Source organism: Opisthocomus hoazin, chromosome 5 (assembly GCF_030867145.1).
Source record: "Opisthocomus hoazin isolate bOpiHoa1 chromosome 5, bOpiHoa1.hap1, whole genome shotgun sequence".
Classification (NCBI taxonomy): domain Eukaryota; kingdom Metazoa; phylum Chordata; class Aves; order Opisthocomiformes; family Opisthocomidae; genus Opisthocomus; species Opisthocomus hoazin.
Window position 1 is genome coordinate 85,273,659 of NC_134418.1, and position 23,390 is coordinate 85,297,048.

At 45.1% G+C, this 23,390-nt stretch overlaps 2 protein-coding genes across 14 annotated transcripts in view; one reads left to right on the forward strand and one right to left on the reverse strand.

Annotated features, from left to right (window-relative positions):
• The first annotated feature begins 134 nt into the window (after nucleotides 1-134).
• On the forward strand, nucleotides 135-12,236 carry LRRC66 (leucine rich repeat containing 66). Of its 3 annotated transcripts, XR_012764115.1 has the most exons (7): nucleotides 135-238; nucleotides 448-948; nucleotides 3,895-4,064; nucleotides 4,601-4,934; nucleotides 7,041-9,595; nucleotides 10,973-11,206; nucleotides 11,750-12,236. XR_012764115.1 is itself a non-coding variant. In XM_075422000.1 (6 exons), exons 2-6 carry the CDS (start codon nucleotides 453-455, stop codon nucleotides 11,045-11,047), a joined length of 3,630 nt encoding a protein of 1,209 aa, XP_075278115.1. In that variant the 5' UTR covers nucleotides 135-238; nucleotides 448-452; the 3' UTR covers nucleotides 11,048-12,236. The 3 variants fall into 3 exon arrangements, 2 of the variants coding, with proteins under 2 accessions (XP_075278115.1, XP_009938889.2); XM_075422000.1 differs by having other exon boundaries at nucleotides 10,973-12,236; XM_009940587.2 differs by lacking the exons at nucleotides 10,973-11,206; nucleotides 11,750-12,236 and having other exon boundaries at nucleotides 7,041-10,007.
• Nucleotides 12,237-13,990: 1,754 nt separating this feature from the next.
• Nucleotides 13,991-23,390, reverse strand: part of DCUN1D4 (defective in cullin neddylation 1 domain containing 4) — a 37,737-nt gene continuing 28,337 nt past the window's right edge. For all 11 annotated transcript variants that reach the window (XM_075422007.1, XM_075422006.1, XM_075422014.1 and 8 more), the window contains 6 exons: nucleotides 22,091-22,161; nucleotides 20,398-20,489; nucleotides 19,551-19,659; nucleotides 15,859-15,963; nucleotides 14,985-15,087; nucleotides 13,991-14,843 (listed from right to left, as the gene is read on the reverse strand). In XM_075422007.1, the coding sequence (XP_075278122.1) occupies nucleotides 14,788-14,843; nucleotides 14,985-15,087; nucleotides 15,859-15,963; nucleotides 19,551-19,659; nucleotides 20,398-20,489; nucleotides 22,091-22,161 (536 nt within the window). In that variant the 3' untranslated portion in view covers nucleotides 13,991-14,787. The remainder of the gene's footprint in view (nucleotides 14,844-14,984; nucleotides 15,088-15,858; nucleotides 15,964-19,550; nucleotides 19,660-20,397; nucleotides 20,490-22,090; nucleotides 22,162-23,390) is intronic.

Genomic DNA, 23,390 nt, shown 5'->3' on the forward strand with positions numbered 1-23,390 from the left:
GAATGTCGTTTTTCATTAAAAATACATTGTTGTGTTATCAACAGGAAACAGTGTTTTATGAACTCTAAGTATGAAAATCATTCCACATCAATGTGTCACGGATTGTGTCTGGCGGACTTTGCTCCGCGGTAATCGTGTACGATACCTGAAGGAGAGTTCAAAAGTCTCCACCGTTGTTGGCTCACGAGCTCCTGAGCAGCTGTGCTTCTCGACCGAAGGGCTGGAAAAGGAAGAAAAGGTTCGGATTGTTCTGGGGGAAGGTGACCAGTTTAGGGATGTTCGTTTTGAAAAACACCCCAGGCTCCAAACCTGAATGCTTTAAGGCAGAGCGTTGGTAATGCTTTGGGCGTTTGTTTGGTGTTGGGTTTTTTCAGTGTCAAAGTATTTCCGCTTTCTGTTTAACTCTGGTCGTGCTGCGCTTACCGTCATTTTACCTTTTACCTGTAGGTACGATGGCTGACCTTCACTGGAGTGTCATAGCTGTGGTCCTTTACTTTCATCTTCCTGGATCAGCGGGAACCGAGTCACAGCGGATCCTTCGTGACACGCATCACCATTCAGACTGCCGGTGGGACGGGGAGTGCTCACTGAACTGTTCTTTTACTGGAATATCTGCTGTTCCAGAGGACACATCGCAAACAGCAGTAACGGCTGATTTCAGTTACAATAATATTAAAACCTTTGTGTGCGCTGATGGAAGAAATGAAGACTGGGTGGTGAAACACCTGAATCTCAGTCACAACCTGATTTCTGAGCTCTCCCTAACTGCTTGTCGGAATTTACCTCTGTTAGAGACCCTAGACCTGAGCGGTAACGCCATCCGCACCCTCACCCTGGGCAGACCTACGCCTGCACGTGCGTCCAGAAGGCAGGGGCCGGTCCATCGCCTCCTGCCCGCTCTGAAAGTGTTGTCAGCTGAGAGAAACAACCTCAGCAGAGTTCCAAGAGGTAAGCGTTGCGGGATCGGTAAGGACCTCGCTCCCAAGGGGTGAGCTGCCTTCGGATGTGATTCGGAATGTGACTGTCTCATTTAGTTAAGGCGAGGGAGACTTCCACCTGCGTGCAGATACAGAGGCTGAAGGAAATGGGTCGTTTCAGATTGGGTTGGACTTTTTAGTACAGTGTTTGCAATCGTAATGCCTTTGTGTTGGTCAAATATAGCCAAATTTACCCTCTGAGAGCCCAAGCAGTACTTTTCCTTGTTATATACAACAATATATATCCTTTTATACAAAGCAAAATAAGGGTCTTTGGGAAAGCACCAGCCTCCACAACCCAGTCGTGAACCTTAACATCAATGAAATAACAGATAATGAATTTCGTATGGCTCTTCAGAAAAAAGTCAAATGTCTCTCAAATAAAACTTGCTCCCATTTCAGTATTTCACAGGTATGTTTTGTTCAGTGAGAACAGCTTTGCTCTACGCCAGCTGGCACCCACCCCAAGCGACACCTTCTAGTAACACGAGAGGGCTGTGAGGTGTGCGCAGGCTTTCAGAAAGCGCGCGCTGGTCACGGCACCGTGCTCGGCATCGCAGCCTTCGTGACAGCCTCTGTCCTCACAAACGCGATTCACATTGGCCAAACAGCGTGTAAATGGAGCAGAAGCTGCAGTACCAGCAACACTATCCTATGTATTGTTTGCTGAATTTAATTGATCTCTGATAACACCATCAGATTCATTAGCTCTAGATTTTGAAAATACTGTGTGGGACAACAGCACCAAAAACCCACTTACCTCACAAAATCAGACAAAGAGAATGATTCTGCACCTACACGGGCTCCTTGATGGTCTATATTTTCTCCATTTTTGATACTAAATAGCTCTCTGGCGTGCGGGAAACCGTTTTGCTTAATGATATTGTAGCATTTGTAAGGTTCCCATATACAGCATAGAAAAGCTTACATTATAAAATACATCGATGCAGATTTGATAGATAAATGTAACTCCACATTACAGGGTGCCTCAGCGGGTCAGACAGATCAACCCTTTTCTCCAAGAGACTCAATTTTTAGATGTTAAAAGTCAAATTGCTATGCATCATACCACCATACTTCAAGTTGTACTTAAATCCCATATTCATTCAAATACACGCTCAGAACTTTGTTTTCCTCCTCCAAAATACTTCAGGCCGACAGGAAGGATGGAGAGGGGCTTTTCACAACAGTGTGGAGTGATAGGACAAGGGGGAACGGCTCTAAATTAAAACAGGGCAGATTTAGATCAGATATTAGGAAGAAATTCTTCCCCATGAGGGTGGTGAAACACTGGCCCAGGCTGCCCAGAGAAGCTGTGGCTGCCCCCTCCCTGGCAGTGCTCAAGGCCAGGTTGGATGGAGCTCTGAGCACCCTGGTTTGGTGGAAGATGTCCCTGCTGATGGCAGGGGGGTTGGAACCAGATGGTCTTCAAGGTCCCTTCCAACCCAAACCATGCTATGATTCTATTCTATGATTCTAAACCCCAAACTGCCATTCGGAAGCAGCAGGAAAACCCTTCTCCCAACGGCCACCCCCCTACCAGCCTGCGGCTTTGGCACAAATGCAGCTTCAGGGAAGCAGCCGCACTACAATTCCTCTTGCAGGTCCAAGGAAGAGTTTGAGAACTGCCGGAGCGTCCGAGTGCCTTTCCTGTCAGCTGCCTCAGGTTTTACAACAGGAAGGAATCGCTCCCTCTGCTTTTCACAGCAAACCCAAAGATCAATTACTCGGCAAACTGGCGTAAGAGATGTCCAGGAAAACAGATGACACCAAGGGCAAAATTTTTAAGCGGAAGTAGAAGCTTCTCAACAATGCTGTATGATCAAAAACCACTTGAGAGCAACGTTCGGGTGTTCGGAAGGGCGGTGATGCCGAGCGTTCCGGTGCCTGCCTTCCCACTGGAAGCGGCAGGCTGGGGCTGCCTGCGCAGCGCCTCGGAAAAACGAGGACCCCCCCCCCCAAGCATGCGAAAGGGCAGCTTACGGGGGCAGGTGGAGGAATATACCGTCGTGCTTGGTAACTCGCCGGCAGACAGGCACAGGCAGCAGCGTGTTTCTGCTTGCAGTCCCATTTACATCCTGTGACTGCAGTTTGAATAATCCCACACACGGAAAGCTCCCGTGAACTCGCAGATGGCAGTGAATAGGAGATACTGCCTTGCTTTTTGCAGCTTTTTTATTAACAATTAACATATTTGGGTTTTATACCCTGGGCGTATTCTACCCTTTCCACACTCCTCCTTTCTTACCTCCAGTTCTCCAGAGAATCACAGAATCACAGACTGGTCGGGGTTGGCAGGGACCTCTGTGGGTCACCCAGCCCAACCCCCTGCCCAAGCAGGGTCACCTACAGCAGGCTGAACAGGACCTTGTCCAGGCGGGTCTGGAATATCTCCAGAGAAGGAGACTCCACAGCCTCCCTGGGCAGCCTGGGCCAGGGCTCCGTCACCCTCAGAGGGAAGAAGTTCTTCCTCGTGTTCAGCTGAAACTTCCTCTGCTTCAGTTTGTGTCTATTGTCCCTTGTCCTGTCGCTGGGCACCACTGGAAAGAGTCTGGCCCCGTCCTCCTGACCCCCACCCTGCAGGTATTTGTAGGCATTGATAAGGTCCCCTCTCAGCCTTGTACAGAAATCACAGCCGGAAGGATGCTGACAGCACAAACTTCACATCTGTGATGGAGATGTGAATTGTTAAAGTGTGCCTCGACAGGGGATGTGTTCCTGTGCCTGCTGTCGGTGCTACGCCGCTTCTAGAGTGGGACAGCCACTGCGTAGGGAAGGCACCACAACTCACAGCCCGCAGCCGCTCGGTGCAGCAGCCAGGAAGGGGAGGAATTCTGCTGCAAAGAATTTTAAAAAGCTGCTTGGCGCAGCTGGGTAAACAAGGACGTGAAATGTAAAACAGTTTTGTTCTCCCCAGGACTAGGCCTGCTGCAGTCTTTGCAAACTGTCCATTTGTCGTCCAACGGCATACGACAGATCGATCGGGAGGACTTTCAAAGCTGTTCACAGCTGAAGGACATCGCCTTGCAAAACAACAGGATAACTAAAATTCACCCAGACGCCTTCAGGGATCTCAGCAAATTACAGGTTGTAAAGCAGCGTTACAACTGTTTCAGTGTTTTGTGTTAATCACCATTTAAGATATTAATTGTCAACTATTCAGCATGATCATATATTGGTCTTTGAGTATTATATCAGTATATAAAAACTAAAGCAAATGGTGAAAATAATAAATATTTTCATATAATATATATTTGGTTTTCATATATAGGAAACACTCTTGTAAATATACAAAATAGAACGATAAATTCACCATTTAGCCATGCCACAAACCAGTCTGTAACCGGCTTACACGCTCACGCGTCGTTTTGTACCCCCAGCCCTTCCACGGCGAGAGCCCTGTGGCTTCCCGTGCACACAGAGGTGGTCTGCAATGGGAGAATTCTAAATATACCACAATTTAAACCTTCCATTTAAATTAAAAAGCTTAGAGCGATATTCCTGAAATCCTAACCAGATGTATTGTAAGTGCAAAAGTGCTTGTATAGTAAAATAAATGTTATTGATGATATTGCAATTAGGATTCCATTGTAAGTCTTACCAAATTAATTATTTCCAAACAGGTCGTGGATCTCCGTGCAAATGCTCTGACAGCCCCTTTACCTCAGCTGTTAATCAGTTTGAGCTTCTTTCAACTTGAAGTGGATTTGTCAAACAACGCCTGGCTATTTAACTGCAGACTAAATGCTTTCAAACATTTCTTTCATTTTATTTTTGACTCCGCGAGGCAAAAATGGAGTATTATTTCATACAACAAATCTGCCAGCAGCTCACAGACACCTCTGCTGTACCTTTCGAGCTCCCGTGTAAGCTGCAGCGGCGACGTTCGGCTCGAGAGGGCTGTGATCCCACCGGGGAGGACGTCGGTGCTGAGTTGTGACTTGGCCAGCACGAGGGGTGAGTAAAACAGGGACTCTGTCCGTACGCTGCTGAACTCCAAACGCACGCAGAATGGTCAAGGAAATCGGGTTTAAAAAGTGGATTTCCAAAGATAGTGTTTAAACTTAAGTGAGCAACAATTTAACATGCAAATTCCTTCATTAGAAAGCAGAGTACAGGTTAGAATATTTCAAAGTCACGTTTCCCAAAAAAAAGTCTTCATCTCCTTCCTTAGATTAATCTCATAAGCGATGCCAAATTATAGACAAATAAATGTCAGAAAGCAGTACATTGTGTATTTATCAGTTGATTTTGGAATGCGAACACAGGACAATAGCGAGGTGGCATTTCTGGGGCATGCAGAAAACTGAGAAGGATACAGTAGTGTTTCTAGTATTCACAGCAAAATGAAATGAAAATTTATTTGCAGAGGAAAGGATTTATATTTCTTCTTGCATTTACGGCTGCCGTAGCACACAGGTCACTGAGGAAAGGAATTCAGCGTTTCCAGTTAACAGAGAGCACTTGATTTACAAGTGACAAAATCCACAGAGCTCGGACTTCCCAAGCGGAAGGAAAACTACGACCGGACTTAGCGGGGAAGGTGCATTCGTCACGTGCCGTTCGGTTCGACTCCGAGGGACGAACAGCACGGGGAGGCGGCACGTCATCCCCCTTGGAACACTTCATCCCCCAGCGACGATACGCCGGGGCGATCAGAAACGCCGCCGGCTTTGTCTGTTAGCGGGGAAAGCCACGGAAGGTCGGATCGTGGGGTTCAGATCAACACACTGGATTGCACCAAAGCTCAACTGGGGACGTGAGCAGATCCCGAGGCAGAGGCGTACAGACAACCTCGAAGCACGTGCCACAAGCCTTGTGTGCTGGCAGCCCAGAAAGCCAGCTATATCCTGGGCTGCATCCAGAGCAGCGTGGCCAGCAGGGCCAGGGAGGGGATTCTGCCCCTTTACTCCGCTCTCGTCAGACCCCACCTGGAGTCCTGCGTCCAGCTCTGGAGCCCCCAGCATAGGAAGGACATGGATGTGTTGGAGCGGGGCCAGAGGAGGGACACGGAGATGATCCGAGGGCTGGAGCACCTCTCCTCCGAGGACAGGCTGAGGGAGCTGGGGCTGTTCAGCCTGGAGAAGAGAAGGCTCCAGGGTGACCTTAAAGCAGCTGCCAGTGCCTGAAGGGGCTGACAGGGAGGATGGAGAGGGGCTTTTCACAAGGGTGTAGTGATAGGACAAGGGGGAATGGCTCTAAACTAAAAGAGGGCAGATTTAGATCAGATATTAGGAAGAAATTCTTCCCCATGAGGGTGGTGAGGCCCTGGCCCAGGTTGCCCAGAGAAGCTGTGGCTGCCCCCTCCCTGGCAGGGTTCAAGGCCAGGTTGGATGGGGCTCTGAGCACCCTGGTTTGGTGGAAGATGTCCCTGCTCATGGCAGGGGGTTTGGAACCAGATGATCTCCAAGGTCCCTTCCAACCCAAACCATTCTGTGATTCTATAAGCCAACCACCAGCCACGGCCCGACGCCTGCTAACGTTCAGAACGATTGCTTGGGAGACACAGATGTCCTTGGGTTTGAAGCTCTTTGCTGCAGTCACAGCAGCAGCGACAGGACAATCAGAGTGGTTGGAACACCGACAGTTCACTAGTGAAGTTTCATCTCACCGCTGCACCCCGTGAGCACGGCCACGCTGGAGAACAGCTGGCTTGAAACATGGACCTTCCACGGGGGACATCAGCCGGCGGTTCTGGTGTGACCCAGAACAGACGCAGATAATGCCAGTGACCTCCCCCCTCACCCACGCCACTCAGCTGCTATTAAGACCCCCTGCATACCAGGTTTTAAATGTGGGGGGCAATAGATGTTGGGTTTTAAATGTGGGGGGCAATATATGTTGGGTTTTAAATGTGGGGGGCAATATATGTTGGTTTAACAGGTACTCGGTGCCGTGTAAATTGACTATGGATGGGTAACAAGAAAATGGCTTTTATTATAACAAGTAGTTCAAATTATTAAAGATAGGTCAGAGTATGTTCTGATAGAAATAACGTGACCCTGCAAACCAAGTATCCTACACTTTTAAGAAAGATTTCGTTTGTGTTTTCTTTTATTTCAGGTGATGGAGTCTCTTGGTGGACACCTAAAGGCAGAATTTCGAAAGGCAACAGTCTTCCTCATATGGCACTGGATAAAAGGAATAATTTAGTGATATACAATGCTGATAAGACTGCTGAAGGGTTATATTTGTGTATTCTTAATACAGCAAAGGAGAAACATCTCATCTACAACATACAGGTGAAAGAAAGGGTTTCAACACTTTTGGTTAGAAAAGCCCGGGACGCTACCACTGCTTTTAGACAAGGCAGAACGGAGCAGGACCTGGCGCTGGCTGTCTGCCTCTCCGTGCTCGTCACATTCGTCTGCGCCTTCTGCCTGGGCGCTTTCGCCAGACCCTACCTGGTGAGCCTGTGGAGACTCGCACGCAGGACCAAGCGCTCCGGCTCAGAACGTGCCTACGCTAATCGAGGTTTTTCAGATGACGCCTTGAGCCGGGAGCGCTCTGCAAGCGAGTCAACAAATCCGCAGCGCCACTTGTTCATTCGTGACGAGCATGCTTCAAGAAACACGTGCGTTCTGCCGACAGAAACCTCTGTTTTGCGTGGAAGCGGTGTGCACGCACCAAATACTGAGGAAGAGTACCAGAGACAAAGCAACGAGGAGACCCCCGTGAAGAAAAACCCAGTGTTTTCAGACACCAAGACCAGTATTGGCAATGGTGAAAATATAAATGTTGATAATAACGGACTATTCTCTGTAAGGATAGATGACACGATTGGCGGTGAAGTAATGGGAAGAAAATTAATCAGTAATGACATTTCATTATGGGCAGATTCAAACCATGCAAATGATGCAGGCTCGGAGAAGAGCAGGCTCCGTGCCACACCGCGGAGATCGAGTGCTGACGCTCGCTCACATCACACGGACACCTCAGGTTCGGTTTTATCCTTCATGGGAGAATCCGGCTCCCCGTTTTCCACGACACAAACCCCCGCAGCTGCACGGGATTCTCGGAGCAGCAAGGTAAGCGACAGCTCTGGTCTGCTGCGGTCTGAAAGTGCAAAGGCTACACCAGAAAGAAAAGGTATCGTTTCACACAGCGAACCCACAAGCGCTACGGAATTCATGCCTGGAAGGCAAAGCTGCGATGAGCAACTTGGTCTAAACAGCCACATAAATATAACCAGCGACGTGGGGGATTTTGTTTTACCCAGCAGCAGCAAAAGAGATACAAATGCTGAGAATTTAAGCGTCTACCGACCAATGGAACACCCTCCTCTTACAGGGTACGGCTGTAAAATGGAACTCACAAGTGAAAACGGCGCTTCAGCAGATCTATTTGGTGATAGCTCTTCAGATGAAGGGACTCCGTTCACCATGAGTGACTGCAGCTCCCTGGAGGACTTTGAGCTGGAAGAGCCCCGTGCTAGCGACAAAGCCGATACAAACAGTGGGACGGAGAAGTTCTCGACGCCGCCCGAGCCGCCAAACGTTGCTGCTGGACATCAGCGTATTGAGGAAGATGAAGAGGAGAACAAGGTGTGTTGTGAAACTGCTATTCGTTACGGATCAGATACCACCATGCCTGAAACAGCACCGCCTTACGCTGAGAAACGCAGTGACCGTGGAAGCATGTCCGACTCGGACGCAGTCAGTTCTTCAAGTCATGAGGTTCTTGATCCATTTGATTATTTTACTAATGAAGAGTCAAGAGGACAAAACTCTGATTCTCCCCACAATCCAGATTTTGGCGATACATTGCTTTCATTAAAATGTTCTCCCACGTATGACACCGATACAGAGAACACTCCTGAAGAGGCCGAACTGCAGCTGTACCGGCTTCGCGCTGAGCCTCGGCGTTCCCTCAGATTGAGTCCCACTGAACAGAAAGAAGATGCTCCAGAGGGAAGTCCAGACGAGCCCATCGACGGGAACTCCTCCGACCAGGATCGTGGTGAGGGGGACATTACATTGAGCAGAAACACGAGTACATCCGAGCACGATGATTTTACTTTTGCTCCCAGTGATATTGGTTTGAATGAAATTGTTGCAGCACCATCCCTGCCGCGTCCCAGCACCGAGTCATCTCTTCAGTCCCTGCCTGAAGACACAGCTGAAAAACGTCTTGCAGTTGTTACCGGGGAAGAAGACCCGCGACCCCAGGAGAAGCAGGTGAACACAACGAAGGCTCGCGCAGATGAAATGCAAAGAGGTCTTAACGAGAAAGACTGGGCTGGCTACACAGCCTTGCAGGATGCCAGCACCTTCCGCCTGCCCGATGGAACATGGTCGCGCAATGCCGTGGCAGATTGGCTGCACCCCGGCTCTCCTGGGAGATCAGCGTCGGTCTCCAGCGCAGAGGATCCTTTTCAACGGGATGGGAGCGACGAGGATGCACGTTCCTCCTCGGTCCCGCAGGGCTTCTTCAGCGAGAGCGCGCGACACAGCTCACGTTCATTCCCACAAAAGGCCACCCAAAACGCGATCTCCACAAGCAGCGATTCCAGCGAGGCGGAGCATGACCCAGCTTCGACAGCGCTGGAGAACAATTCTGCGCCAGCCGCCAACCTCCCACATTCAAGTGAAAAACTCAGCCAACGAGGTCAGACCACGGTAGGCCAGGGCCACTTTTTTGTTAAGAAGAAGAGAGCATTTGATGGGTTTGCTAATATTCTGCAAAGCAGGAGAACAAACTCCAGTAGCTGAGACACCCAAGTGTAATGCCAAGCTCCCACGGCGTTTATGTCGTGTTGTAGGTGCAAAAATGATGGTGTTTTAAAACGGAGGGCGTAGCTTTTAATAACTGTTAGATACCAAGGGTTGGGTTTGTGGGGTTTTCCCCCCCTCAGTGTTACTCTCTACCTGCCTTTAACTTCAGAAATCCAAGGGACGGAACTGGACTTCACAATGAGATGGACAAAGCCTGGATCCACCCCATTTAAGAACACCATCATTCCAAAGGGTCGTTCAGGCCAGAAGCCACAAGCTGTGGCTTAGAAGGGTGCTTGTAAAAAAAAAAAGAAAAGATTTTATGAAAAACAATTCTAGGATACTCAAATGAGTAAATTGCTCAGTAGTTATAAGTGATAATCAAGCTTTCGCTGAGTTATAGTAATAATATATATTTACTTTCTCATCATTGTTGGTACTAAGATATTAGTTTCCTTTAGAATTTACCTCCGATATGCAGTTTGGTTTCTCTTTTTCTAAAATAAATGTAACACTGAAAATATCAGTACATGATTACTATTAACCATGAGCCAGCAGCGTGCCCTGCTTGGCAAGAAAGCCAATGGGATCCTGGGGTGCATCAAGAGGAGTGTGGGCAGCAGGTCGAGGGAGGTTCTCCTGCCCCTCTGCTCTGCCCTGGTGAGGTCCCATCTGCAGTGCTGGGTCCAGTTCTGGGCTCCCCAGTTCAAGACAGATGAGGAGCTACTGGAGAGAGTCCAGCGGAGGGCTACGAGGATGAGGAGGGGACTGGAGCATCTCTCCTACAACGAGAGGCTGAGGGAGCTGGGCTTGTTCAGCCTGGAGAAGAGAAGGCTGCGAGGGGACCTTATCAATGCCTCTAAATATCTGCAGGGTGGGGGTCAGGAGGACGGGGCCAGACTCTTTCCAGTGGTGCCCAGTGACAGGACAAGAGGCAACGGGCACAAACTGAAGCAGAGGAAGTTCCGTCTGAACATGAGGAAGAACTTCTTCCCTCTGAGGGTGACGGAGCCCTGGCCCAGGCTGCCCAGGGAGGCTGTGGAGTCTCCTTCTCTGGAGATATTCCAGCCCCGCCTGGACGCGGTGCTGTGCAGCCTGCTCTGGGTGACCCTGCTTGGGCAGGGGGTTGGACTGGGGGATCTCCAGAGGTTCCTTCCAGCCCCTACAGATCTGTGATTCCATAAGAAAGCTAGGAAAGAACAGAGAGATGCTGACAGAAGCTAGTAATTTTTTTTAGCTTCACATACTTGGAACTAAAAAAAAGTTTCTGAATTTCTGAAGCATGAACCACAGAAAAACCTGAAGTCAGCTGCTGAAACCAACACAAACGCCGTTTATTTGCGGGATGCCATTTGACATCAACCCCAGCAAAAGACCTAAAAACTAAAAAAAAAATCAACCGGATGAACTCGCATTAGGCAGCGTAACAGCATTTCCGTCCGGTCGCGAGTCACAGGAGCTCCGCGCGCCTCACTTACGGGACACCCAAACAGCTCGGAGAGAAAGCAGTCACAGGTACGGGTTAACCGCTTCCCGGCGACAGCAGTGTCAGCAGGTACGGTTTGGTGACAACACGCGCACACATGGCTGGGGCAAAAAATTTAAAAAAATACAAAAAACCGAACAAAAAATATCAAGCTGAGTTTTGGTCTCAATTACAGACAACACACTATTTAGTTGGTGGATGGATTCCATACGCTTTTACAGTAATATGAAAGGACAAAATATAAGGCCTAGAAAGAGGTATTTCAGTAGTTTTAATTAAAGCCAGGGCACAAGCTAACCTTTAAAGCTGTCGACAGGAATTCCAAGAGCACCAACCGGTTTGTTGGACTTGTGACCAAGGGTCAACAGAAATCTGGGAAAACCTTCACACAAGGGAAGTCCTTTTCTTGCCCCCCAGACAAGGAACTGAACACGTTTCTGTTGACCCTGTTGCCTGAAAGTTACACCTGTAACAGCGAGATTAGAAGGGTCTTTGGCTCTCGCTTCCATTATTGGAAGCCAAATTATTTGGGACGTACAAACCCTTTCATGCAAACCCTGTATTTATTGCAGGATTCGTGCCCATCTGCGCCCACCAGCTTTCTGGAGTCAGCACCCAGCTTAACGTTCAAGAGCAATGACAGCATTTCACTTGCAGCCCCAGCAACCACAACGTAGCCTCACGTTCAAAGTGATATTGCTTCCAAGGTCGTTCTTTGAAGACCTCAACCAGCAGCTCCACTGGTATTTCCTTACGGTTACGCTACGGTAATAGACATATTTACATCAGAAGTCTTAATAAAATGTGTTTTAGTCAGAGGCTTGCTGGAAACAATAAACACCACACTCCACTGCATGAACAGCTTGTGCCAACTGGCATCAAACGTGGAACTCAGGTGATGCGTGTTCGTACACGAGACAGCAATGACTATGTCTCACCACTGTTAACTCTGAAGAGTGCTACTGAGCGTCATGGAAACACAGAATCACAGAATAGTAGGGGTTGGAAGGGACCTCTGTGGGTCATCCAGTCCAACCCCCCTGCCGAAGCAGGGTCACCTACAGCAGGCTGCACAGGACCTTGTCCAGGCGGGTCTTGAATATCTCCAGAGAAGGAGACTCCACAACCTCCCTGGGCAGCCTGTTCCAGGGCTCCGTCACCCTCAGAGGGAAGAAGTTCTTCCTTGGGTTCAGCTGGAGCTTCCTCTGCCTCAGTTTGTGCCCATTGCCCCTTGTCCTGTCACTGGGCACCACTGAAAAGAGCTTGGCCCCATCCTCCTGACCCCCACCCTGCAGATATTTATAGGCATTTATAAGGTCCCCTCGCAGCCTTCTCTTCTTCAGGCTGAACAAGCCCAGTTCCCTCAACCTCTCCTCGTAGCAGAGATGCTCCAGTCCCCTCACCATCCTCGTAGCCCTCCGCTGGACTCTCTCCAGTAGCTCCTCATCTTTCTTGAACTGGGGAGCCCAGAACTGGACACAGGACTCCAGATGTGGCCTCACCAGGGCAGTGTAGAGGGGAAGGAGAACCTCCCTCGACCTGCTGGCCACACTCTTCTTGATGCACCCCAGGATCCCATTGGCTTTCTTGGCAGCCAGGGCACACTGCTGGCTCATAGTTAACCTGTCGTCCACCAAGACACCCAGGTCCCTCTCCGCAGAGCTGCTCTCCAGCAGGTCCACCCCAAGCCTGTACTGGTGCAGAAACCCCAACCTACTTCATGGGGAAAGGCAGTATCTTCTTCTTAGCATCAGGGAATTCTTGGGTTTGTATACGCACGCGGGTTGTGTATTTATCTATACACAAATATACACAAACACACACAAACACACTGTCTTTGGCAGCGGAGTCTGACAAACAACACCCGCCAGCACCCGCATCTGAACACCACTGACCCCCTGTAGCACCACAGTTCCATCCTCCCGGTCCGGGGCGGCAAAACTAAGGTGCTTTTGCTAAGCTAGGTGCTTTTTTGCTAAACTAAGGTGCTTTTGCCAAACTAGGCCTAATCCTGACGGCAGTCAAGTTAACGCCAGCTGTTCCCAACTCCAGCGATGGCGGAACAGGACCTTCAAGACAGCCGAATGTTTCCCATTCACCCTAAACCGCTTCCCCTCCCTCCCCTGGACTGCGTTCTAGAGAAACAACTGCCAGTGCCTTGTAAAACACTTCTCGAGGAGCAATGCTATTCTTCATTCCAAAACATCCACTGGCCCTTTTTTGTTAAATGCTCCGTGAATCAATGTGGAACGTTTTAATAAATCCTCAGGGGTCAAAGTCTCATAGCACCGGATGCTTCAAGGACCCGTTTATAAAAATCGACGCCACATTATTTAATACATAAGGGTCAGGCAAAGACAACATGGCAACACTACAGAACTTAAACGTCATTCCAGTCACTCATTTTCCCCCAAAATTATCATCAGAACTGTCCTCTACAGATAAAGAAATGAGTGAAATAGGCAGTGGCCCCTATTAAAAACTACTGTCATTTCATGCTGGCGTTTAATATGCCCATTGCCCGCAATGGGCGTTCCGCTGGGAAATCCCAATCCCCAGCATGGAAAAGAAAAAAATAATTCTGACTATTCAATATTGTATTTTTAATTACTTAGAAACACAAAGTTAGAGACCCTGGAAAAGACTAATGTTACAAACAAAAAAAAAAAGATCCCAAATCTTTATTACCTATGTGCTAGGGGTGAGCAGACTTTATCCCCAAACCACCCCTTTTAGCTAGAACTTCCCATTTCACAGATCCACCACTCCTGGGGCACCAGAAATGAACAGGAGTACGGCAAAGGCAACTGACGGACGTCTAATCCCCATTTTCAAAAGGTACTTTAATTTGTTCATTTGTACCTGTAATGACTACCGCAGTTTTAACATTAAAAAGTCAGTACTTTTTTCTTCAAATGCAAATCATCTGTGGCATGTACAGCTATTACACTGTTTTAATATTTATATGCATGTATATATATATATTTAATTTTTTTTTTAAGACACCAATGTTTCATTCCTATTAAGCAATAGGTCAGGTTTGGCGAATTCCGGTGAAGAAAGTCACAGCATGTCTTCTCCCCTCGGAAGCTGGCATCTCGAGTGGCAACATTAAAACTGACAATAGTTCTTCCCGTAACTACACCCGAGCGGTCTGTTCATTTCATTTGCTGAAATGCTACATTTGAGACCAAAAGAAAAACAAAACAACTCAAGTTTCAACAAACGTGTAAGTGGTGACTAGAAATATGCCACAAAATTATTTTTACAATACATTTCGGCAGAAATAATCCCTAGGTGAAGCTTTAATTTTTTTTTTTATACACATATACAAAATTTAGACAGCAATATACACATCATCACAGTGAAGACGCTGGCAGGTTCACCAATTCGTAGTGTAAATACAAAATGCAAAAGCAGCCTCCCAAGAGAACAATGCTACACAGCAAGCACAGCTAGCTTGGTAAAGAGCAAACATCGAAAGCTCCCCGCCGCCGGGACGCGGCGCGAGAAAAGCGGCATGCACCTTGCCACCAACAGCAGCGCGTGGCTGATGGCTGACGGAACTGCCGTAACAGTGACTCTTCCGCGGCTGCGCACAGTTCCACTCCTATGTCATCTGTTTGCCTTTATACCACTCCACAAACTCGTCCAGCAACACCGGCCCTGCGGAGAGATGGAATCACCGTATCTGACACCATTCCGGGAAAGGACGCGGAGTTTTACACCGGTCTGCAAAAGGACGCCGGAATGATTCAGCTCGGAGGAACAGATTATTTTCGAGCACCGACAGATGGTTGTACTCACAGGCTCCGTCTTCGTCGTAGTTGCTGAGGTCAAGGTTAATTGTTCTGCTGAATTCAAGAACGTTACACCATTGGTCCTTATTGATCACTTTGTATTTTGATTGCTGCTTAAGGCAAGAAACCGAAGTTACTGAAATGTATCTTCAACTCCCTCCAATTCAGATTTTCTTACAGTAAATTTAAACCTTGTGATGAATTATTATTTTCATCTGTATGCTATCTACAACTAAACAAGATGGGGACAATCTTTTTAGTAGAGACAGCAGTGACAGGACGAGGGGTAATGGTTTTAAACTAAAACAGGGTAGGTTTAGGCTGGATATAAGGAAGAAATTCTTTACAATGAGGGTGGTGAAACACTGGAACGGGTTGCCCAGAGACGTGGTGGAGGCCCCATCCCTGGAAACATTCCAGACCAGGTTGGACAGGGTCTGAGCAACCTGATCCAGTTAGTGGTGTCCCTGCTCGCTGCGGGGGGGTTGGACTAGATGACCTCTAGGGGTCCCTTCCGACCCAAAACTTTCTATGATTCTACAAACAGGATTAAAGAAACCACTAAGTAGTCAAACTAGTGTTGAATAATTCATGTTTCTGAATCAGACGTCCTTTATTGGACAAGCACACAGCAGTGAAATTAAGTCCAAAAGCAAATCAAAGCATTCTACACTTTGTCCTGCATTAAATAACCCTTAACAGCGTAGGGATTTGGGGAAAAGGAAGAAAAGCAAGGTAACAAGTCACAAGCGCTGCTTTGGGGGTTAGTATATTCTAAATCAGAACAAAAAATTCTCAGCTCTTCATTCTGCCTCCAGTTAAAGTATCGGAAAGGAGAGACATAAAAAAAAAAATATGCAATTCTGTTTCCAACTTCATACCTCTAGAAACTGGTGAAATACTGGAAAGAGGGACCATGTTTTTCCTAAAAGCAGGCCCAACATACACTTGGCAGTATTGATATCCAAGCTGCGCTGGTCCTTTTCCTGCATGAAAAGGAAAAGGTCAAAAAGAAAAAAAAGAAAAGAGCGTGATTTCAGGATCTGTCGCTTCCCTCACCGCCTCTACTGCGGCTCACCCGTACATAAAATAAATTAACGCATCGATAATAAACAGCAGTCTCTAGCAGTGGGTTTTAATAACACACAACTTCCTAGCAAAGCTTCTTTCCTCACAGCTGATGGCTGGCTGCACGGAGACGCCGCTTTCTACCGACTTTCTCAAGAACCTGACCCCGCCGCCTGTGCCTTCAGACCCCCTTTAGTCCAACGTAGCAGTAGTGTATTAAGGCTTAAGGGGGGATTGGTTTTTTTTCGTTTCTGCTAACAAAAAGCAGCATCATTTGTACCCAACAGATTCGCTGCATCTCATCAGTGGCAAAGTTAATGTATTTGATCACACGGCTTCTGAACATCTCGAAAGTAATGCGTGTACACGTAAGACTCCATTTTGTTCTTTTAAGTAGTTCGTCCATCTATGTTTGTTGTCTTGAAATTAAATTTTGGTGAGAGACGGGACATAAAACCACACCCTTTTATGCCTTGGTTATAGCACTGAACTACAAATTCAAGAATTAATGAAATCACAAAAAATCAAGTCCCACAGTAGCTACCGCAGACCTCGATCTCTCTGTATGTACTCGTGACTGCTGGCTGCAAAGTCTGAATGAAGAAAACCCAGGGATGTAGGGGTATCCGGGACACAGGGGGGGCCTCGCAGAACAGTGCAGGAGAGCTACCCAAGACAAAGGGAACCGAGCCCCACGCCTCACCCCTACAAGGGCAGGTGGGTGCATTACAGCATTCATTAAGTAATAAAAACCAAGCTCAAAATGTAACTGAGTTGTCTTCTGTCATGTAGGAAGGATGTGACAGAGCGAGATCCCAGTTCTTGGACAGCAACTGAATGCCTCAGCCACGAGGTTATCCTCTCTGCTCGAAGCCCATTTCATACACCACACACCTCAACGCTAAAATGGTGTGGACACAACTTAATGCAGATTTGTTCTGGAAGGAAAGTGGCGAGGCCAGCAGCTCTGAAAACATCAGAAGGGGTTTTACATTCTGGACACTAAATCCAAGAGGGACTTCACTCAATCTGATCCAGGGGAAAAAAGTAAACTCCGCTTTTCAATTAGTATTAAAGCCAAAAAACAAACCTGCAAAGGCGTTTTTCTATTAATATGATACAATTCTTTCACTTATTTCCAACATCAAATAGTTCTAAAAACTAACCCTTTTTCCAAAGCCTGTTTACACCTCCGTCACAAACGCCTTTATGCAGAAACCATACTGCTGTGAGAATACATCTTATTTTCCGTACTGTTTATACTCTGAATTCTTCCCACACACTCAAGTGCTAATGAAGTCCCGCTTTGCTGCCTTTACTTTGGCCACGCTGGTTTTACAGGCCTTACATTGTTCAAGCTTCTACATTCTCCCTCCCCGACTGCAGGGAACAAATTGTTCAGCTAAGCCCTCCATACCCACCTCCAACTGCCTAACGGCACATCTGCCATGACAGATGCTCCAGTGTCATTCTTAGCGTACACTGCAGACACCTACGTTCTCTTTCTTGGATACAGTGGAGAGAACATATTAGCAAACTCTAATAAATATCAATATTTGTTTTGCATTGGCAACAGAAAGTCTGAGATTCTCTCCCCCCCCCCAGTATTTCAGTTAAAAGACCTGTTTAAGCCACGAAACACATCCATCTACCCGAACGTTCCTCAGATTTGGCAATGACGGTGGCAAACAGGGAGCAAGGAATGTATCTGTGCTTAATGCCAGCACACCGTGTTTTAAACTATTTCCTCAAATCCATGCTGACTTAACTCATGCATGCCACATAAAACCTCGATGATACTTATTTTTATTGACAAACTAAATACTGAATCACAACAGAGGCTTTCAAAAATTCTCTCTTAAAACTTCAGAAGTTTAGACAAGTGGTTTTTGCCACGGAGCGCTTCCCTGAAATGCCTACCCTTAGGATGGAAATCACACAATCTTCTGAATCAAAACCCAGAACTGTTCCCATCAGCTTTTTTTCTATCAATCACTTCAATTATTCTGATAAAAAAAAAAAAATGTACAGATTCATCTGCCACATCTAAATGTATCAGTCTTTGTCAGCATTCATTTCTGGTCTTACTGGATGCCGTTCTCCTATAGACTTGCCCTGGCTCCACAGTATTAAAAGTTCAATAATTCTATGAATCTAATCTTGTTTTGACAATTCCCTATTGATATGCCTTTGACTTGCAGTTCTACAATCTGGGTTTTTTTTGTCAAAAATGATCTCACAGCACCTGTGTCTCAAGGTTTAAATTCTTTGTCAAGACCACTGTTTGTCACACCAATCTGATACCTCTTGAAAAAATTCCCCCCACCATCCTCTTTTGAAGTTTCTGCACTTCCTTTCGGCAGGCCATGGGCTGGCGCAGATTTGCTACTAGGAAAACATTTCTTAATCTGTTCCAGGTATTTCACCAGTATCTTGGACTTCTCTGGCAATGTTAGCTACTTCCAGCCGTTGCGTTTTACATTGAACGAAACTGGCAGAATAAATCTTCACACAGCAAGAATTCAGATGACGATAGGGCTTTTCTTCCCCCTCTCCTACTAACTAACACCAAGCATTCTGCCATATCCAGATGTGGGTTTCAAACTCTGCACGCTGACGCACAGAAAGCACTGATGCACCACAAATCCGAGTCACTTCAGACAGACTTCACGATCAGAATTTCTATCGGTTCAATTTTTTCTTATTTTTCTTGTGTTACTTTCTTTGCTGCAAATTTTCTTGGCGACTTTGGTTCCCCTGCACTGAAATCTGAGCTTCAGTTTTGCCTGAGATCATTTTTATGTTGAATCTTCTGTACATTCCATCATGTTAGCAAGATGGATGTCCAAATTCCCCGTCAGAATGCTAATGCAGAAAATTACAATTCTTTTATTGTTCCCTTTAAGTAGCAATAGTCTTATACATACTATGGGTTCCAATAACAGGTACATTTTATCAATACATATATTATAGTAGGAAGACTGAAAGCAGGATATTATTTAATAAATACTGAGATCATCATTAACGACCTTCCAGCAGTCTTCTGAACCAGTATTTGTATTAGATCATATCCAGCTGTTATCACGTTAGTTGTTTTTACCACCTGCAGCAATGCCTGAAGCGCCTTCCTGTTTGAAATATGTTTATGCTCCCAAAATTCAAACATTAAGAAGAAAAACCAGGGCAATTACAAAGCCAGCGGAAGTAAGCGGCAAAGCCCCAGTACGCAACAGAATAGGGCCTGAATGATTTCCCTGAGGTCACGAAACACCTTGAAGCAGAGAGGTAACAGAACATGTCGAAACACTAAACCACTGAGCATCAAGCATCCTATCACTTTTCCAGTTCTGGCATTTTGCATGTCCTTTTTTAGAACACAAACCGTTCCATTTGTCAGAAGCAAACTTGAGCGGCATCTTAAGAGAAACAGAAGTATACAGTCTTTCAATTATTACTTAGGAAAGTAAAGTTTTAATTTCAGATGCTGGTCTTCCACAGCACTTACCCGTGCAAAGTCAAATGCATATCTATAAATAAGTTTAAAATTGGTAGGCTCATTTAATAAAGATCTCAAGTAATCCAGAGAATTTCTCAATTTTTCTGTAGTATCACATCTACAAGAAAAGCACAAAGGGAATTTAGAGCCTGCCTTCTTACACAGATGTCTGATGTTTTAGAAAAGAATCTCTAACACGTATCCCCATCCATCTCTTCAAATTTACATCACTCTTTACAGCGGCACATTTGTGAGTTTGGCTACATAAAATGCCTTGATTAAACCCACAGTGTGAAAAGGGTTTAGATAAAACCGTGAAGTTTTACACTGTTACTCTAATAAAAATCTGTTTGGCTTTGTAGGAAATGCACTCTCCAACAGATTAAAACTAAGAGCTTGTCTACACACGGCAATCAAGAAAACCACAGCAGGGAACCAAAGCTTCTATGGCTGTGCTGAAACTATGGAGCTGCCTACACAGTTCCAGCAATTCTCTTCTGGAAGGTCAGTCAAAGCACAGTTCCTTCTCCAACTCACTATGCAACATGTGATTATTCAACTACATTTACGTTAATTATGCCATGAATATAAGCTCTCAACTGGAGAGAGCAACTCTTAGAAATAACGTGACCATGCAGAGTCACAGAAAAGGTTTGTATTATTTAGCATTTTGAACTACACGTGCTCTAACAACATACCAACGTCCAACAGACAGGTCCAATCCAGTAACAAATACACGTGTCCTGGGGGACAGAAACGCTCTCTGCTTTAGGCGTTATGAGTCAAAACAAAGTGTGGTTTTTCTAAAAAAATGGGTTTACTCTAACAAACTTAGGAGGTTTTTCAAAGCACTTACTGTAGTGATGTCATTCCTTTTAACCATTCTTGTAACGTGAAGTAGCCCATGTTTTGTGCATCCAACTTCCATGCTAGTACAAGCATAACTACCTGCATTTAAGAGGAAAAAAAAAAATCGAAGACTGAAAAGAATTAACGAAAAGATCCACACATTTTTAAAACAACTACTGTTTAGTGGGCTGCAAATGCTTTACTCGTATACACGGGATGTTCACATCTTTGCTACACTATTTTAGAAGTTAAAAAACCTGAAGTGACAAAGCTACACAACCCAAACCAAGAGAAACATCACAGGCAAAGACACAGAGTGAGCACCCACCCAAGTTACCAGCAGCCACCTTACTTCAAGGGAGCATGCACGGTCATCTGGTGAGCAGCACAATGAGGAGGACGAGTTGGTGCAAAAGCTACAGAAAAGGTTTCCCAGAAGACTACAAAATTTAAGTACCAATTTGATGACAAGTTACATTTAACATTGGTTAAACTCTCATCGAGATGAACATCGGTTGCACTCCATAAGCTCTGTGAAATCCACTTATTCCAAAGCTAAAAATGACCCCCCCTGAATCCAGTTACCCCAGGGTACCGCCAGCCTACTGAATTTTGCAGGTCTGAACATGCAGGGTAATTCAAGCAGATGTTAAGCAAAGCTTAGTGAACTAACACTAACACACGTCAAAATAGAGGCTGACGCACAAATAATTCAGTTTTTGCCCAAAAGGAAACTGAGTCCTTTTCACATCTCACACAGGAGACTGAAGCAATACAGAATTTAGATAAAGCGATACTGTAAGATTTTATTCAGGAACTTAAGAAACCACTTCTGATAGATATATTGAAAAACTTGCAGGACAACTGACCCTGCAGACTAGGAGAAAAGAAAATAATCAAGCCATTTAAATTTGCAACTCAGCCACTAGCTAGCTAATGTTACTGCAGCTCTACACAGTTTTTAATCTGGAATCAGAATAGCTACCAATATACCCAAATGCCTGCATACATCTCAAGGGTTTGTTATACTAATAAAACTCCAAAATTAGCAAACTGCGTCTTTTATTTCCAATAAATCTTTCAAAACCACAACTCTCATTTTACTTAGTCAGAGATGATGCTTTATGAATTAAAGAGCAAAAATTAGGCACTAGGAAAAAGCCTGTAAAAGGCACAACTATTCCTTTTTAAATTTTATTTACTTCTATACATATATACATATATTTTTTATATATGTAATTATATATATTCCTTATTTGTGTTCTGACATGGCATAATGGGAGTGCTAATATTGGTCACAATACTTTAAATCCCTTTCTCTCCTAGAAAACCCAAAGAAAACATTACTCTGTAGTTTTGTAATTGCCATTAACTAAATCTCCAGTATTGTCTCATTGATTCAGAAAAGATAACCATCAGCTTTTTCTTTTTTCCTTTAAATCTCTTTTTTGGGGGTGGGAAAGTGAAAGAGGAAGAGTGGCAGCAAAGACAAATTGAGGTTTTATAGGTTTACAGTTTGGGGGTTAAAATAAAAGCAAGTCTTTGCCAGATTTGTATATGAACCTCCCTGGTTTGTGTTGCTTTAATTCTTTTTAAACTCCCACGAATTTTTTAATTCTTGATAGAAAAACAAGAGCTACAAGACTGGCTCTGGTACATCATAACAGATTAAGCATCTTTTGAATGGACTTTGAACTCACATTTTCCGGTTCAACTCCAATGTCTTCACAAAATTTCTCCATACCTTCTGGCCCTACAATGTCATCGGTGCCTGCAAACAAAACACGTTTTACTTCTCTCTGAAAATTCAAACAGTCTGACCTTTACAGCACAAGAGAAATACAACAGCAGTGCAACGTGAACTTCCATACGGCTGGTCGGTTGCTTTGACATGCAATAAATATTTACACACCTACTATCAGATAGTGGTGGATACACTGAAATCTTTATCTCACCTTTGGGAACAGAGACAGAAAAACTCTAAGGCAGCTTTTCATCCCTGACAATGTCCTTTATTCTGCCCATTTACTGAGATAATCTCGGAAGAGTAAATTAATAAGATCTTTGAGAACGCACTTAGGACTAGCAGACCGTCCACGTCGCATTGCCATGGTTAAACCAGTGGATGATGGTTACTGAAACTCCGTTCCTGACTGGAGTCTCTACTGTTCTCCTAAGTTCAGATCACATAAAAATCTGATGCACAGCTATACCAGATACTAGACCTTATCATTCCCAGAATCTCCTTCCTTATTGTCTCATATACTATCTTTATATAATGTTACCTACAAAAAAGAGCCTAAAACAAAAATCTCGTGCTCCTTTTTATTCATATTGCTATACTATGGCCATATATTATCTGAATTTTAGTAACTACAGGGGAAGGAGAACATGAATTACAGCTATTTCGTTGTCAACTTAAAGGGAAAAAAGATTCAAAAATATAGATGCTATTAAAACTCGCTACTATTAAAACATGCTGTTAAATCAAGATATGTGTAACTTCTACAATACTCTATAAAAAAATATATAGGCATTAACAATTGTACTGTGCAATTCTATTCTTTCGAGTACATTTTAAGTATTTGGACTATTTATTTTACTCATGTTTAAGAGGACTCATTTGGAGAAAAAAACACGAGAGGCTGAAATGCCGACTTTCATCCAATATAAAGATCACATATGCAGGAAAAAGAGGTGTTATAAAGGGAAGATCTATCTATGTTTTATTATTAGGTGGCCTACTATTCTAGAAATAACAAGGTTTAATTATATCTTTTCCCATCTTGTCACGGCATCCTCTCACAGTTCTCTGAGTCTACACAACAGTCTTCAAAAAGACTCATTCTGTAATGTAAAGACACACTAGGGAAAAAAAAAAAACAAATGCAGTGTCAACCATCTGCATATATAAAGAAGACTTATGAAGCAAGAACACAGAAGAGATTATTCTTTAAAAATTCATTTTTTAGCATGTTACTCAATACCATAAACAGAATC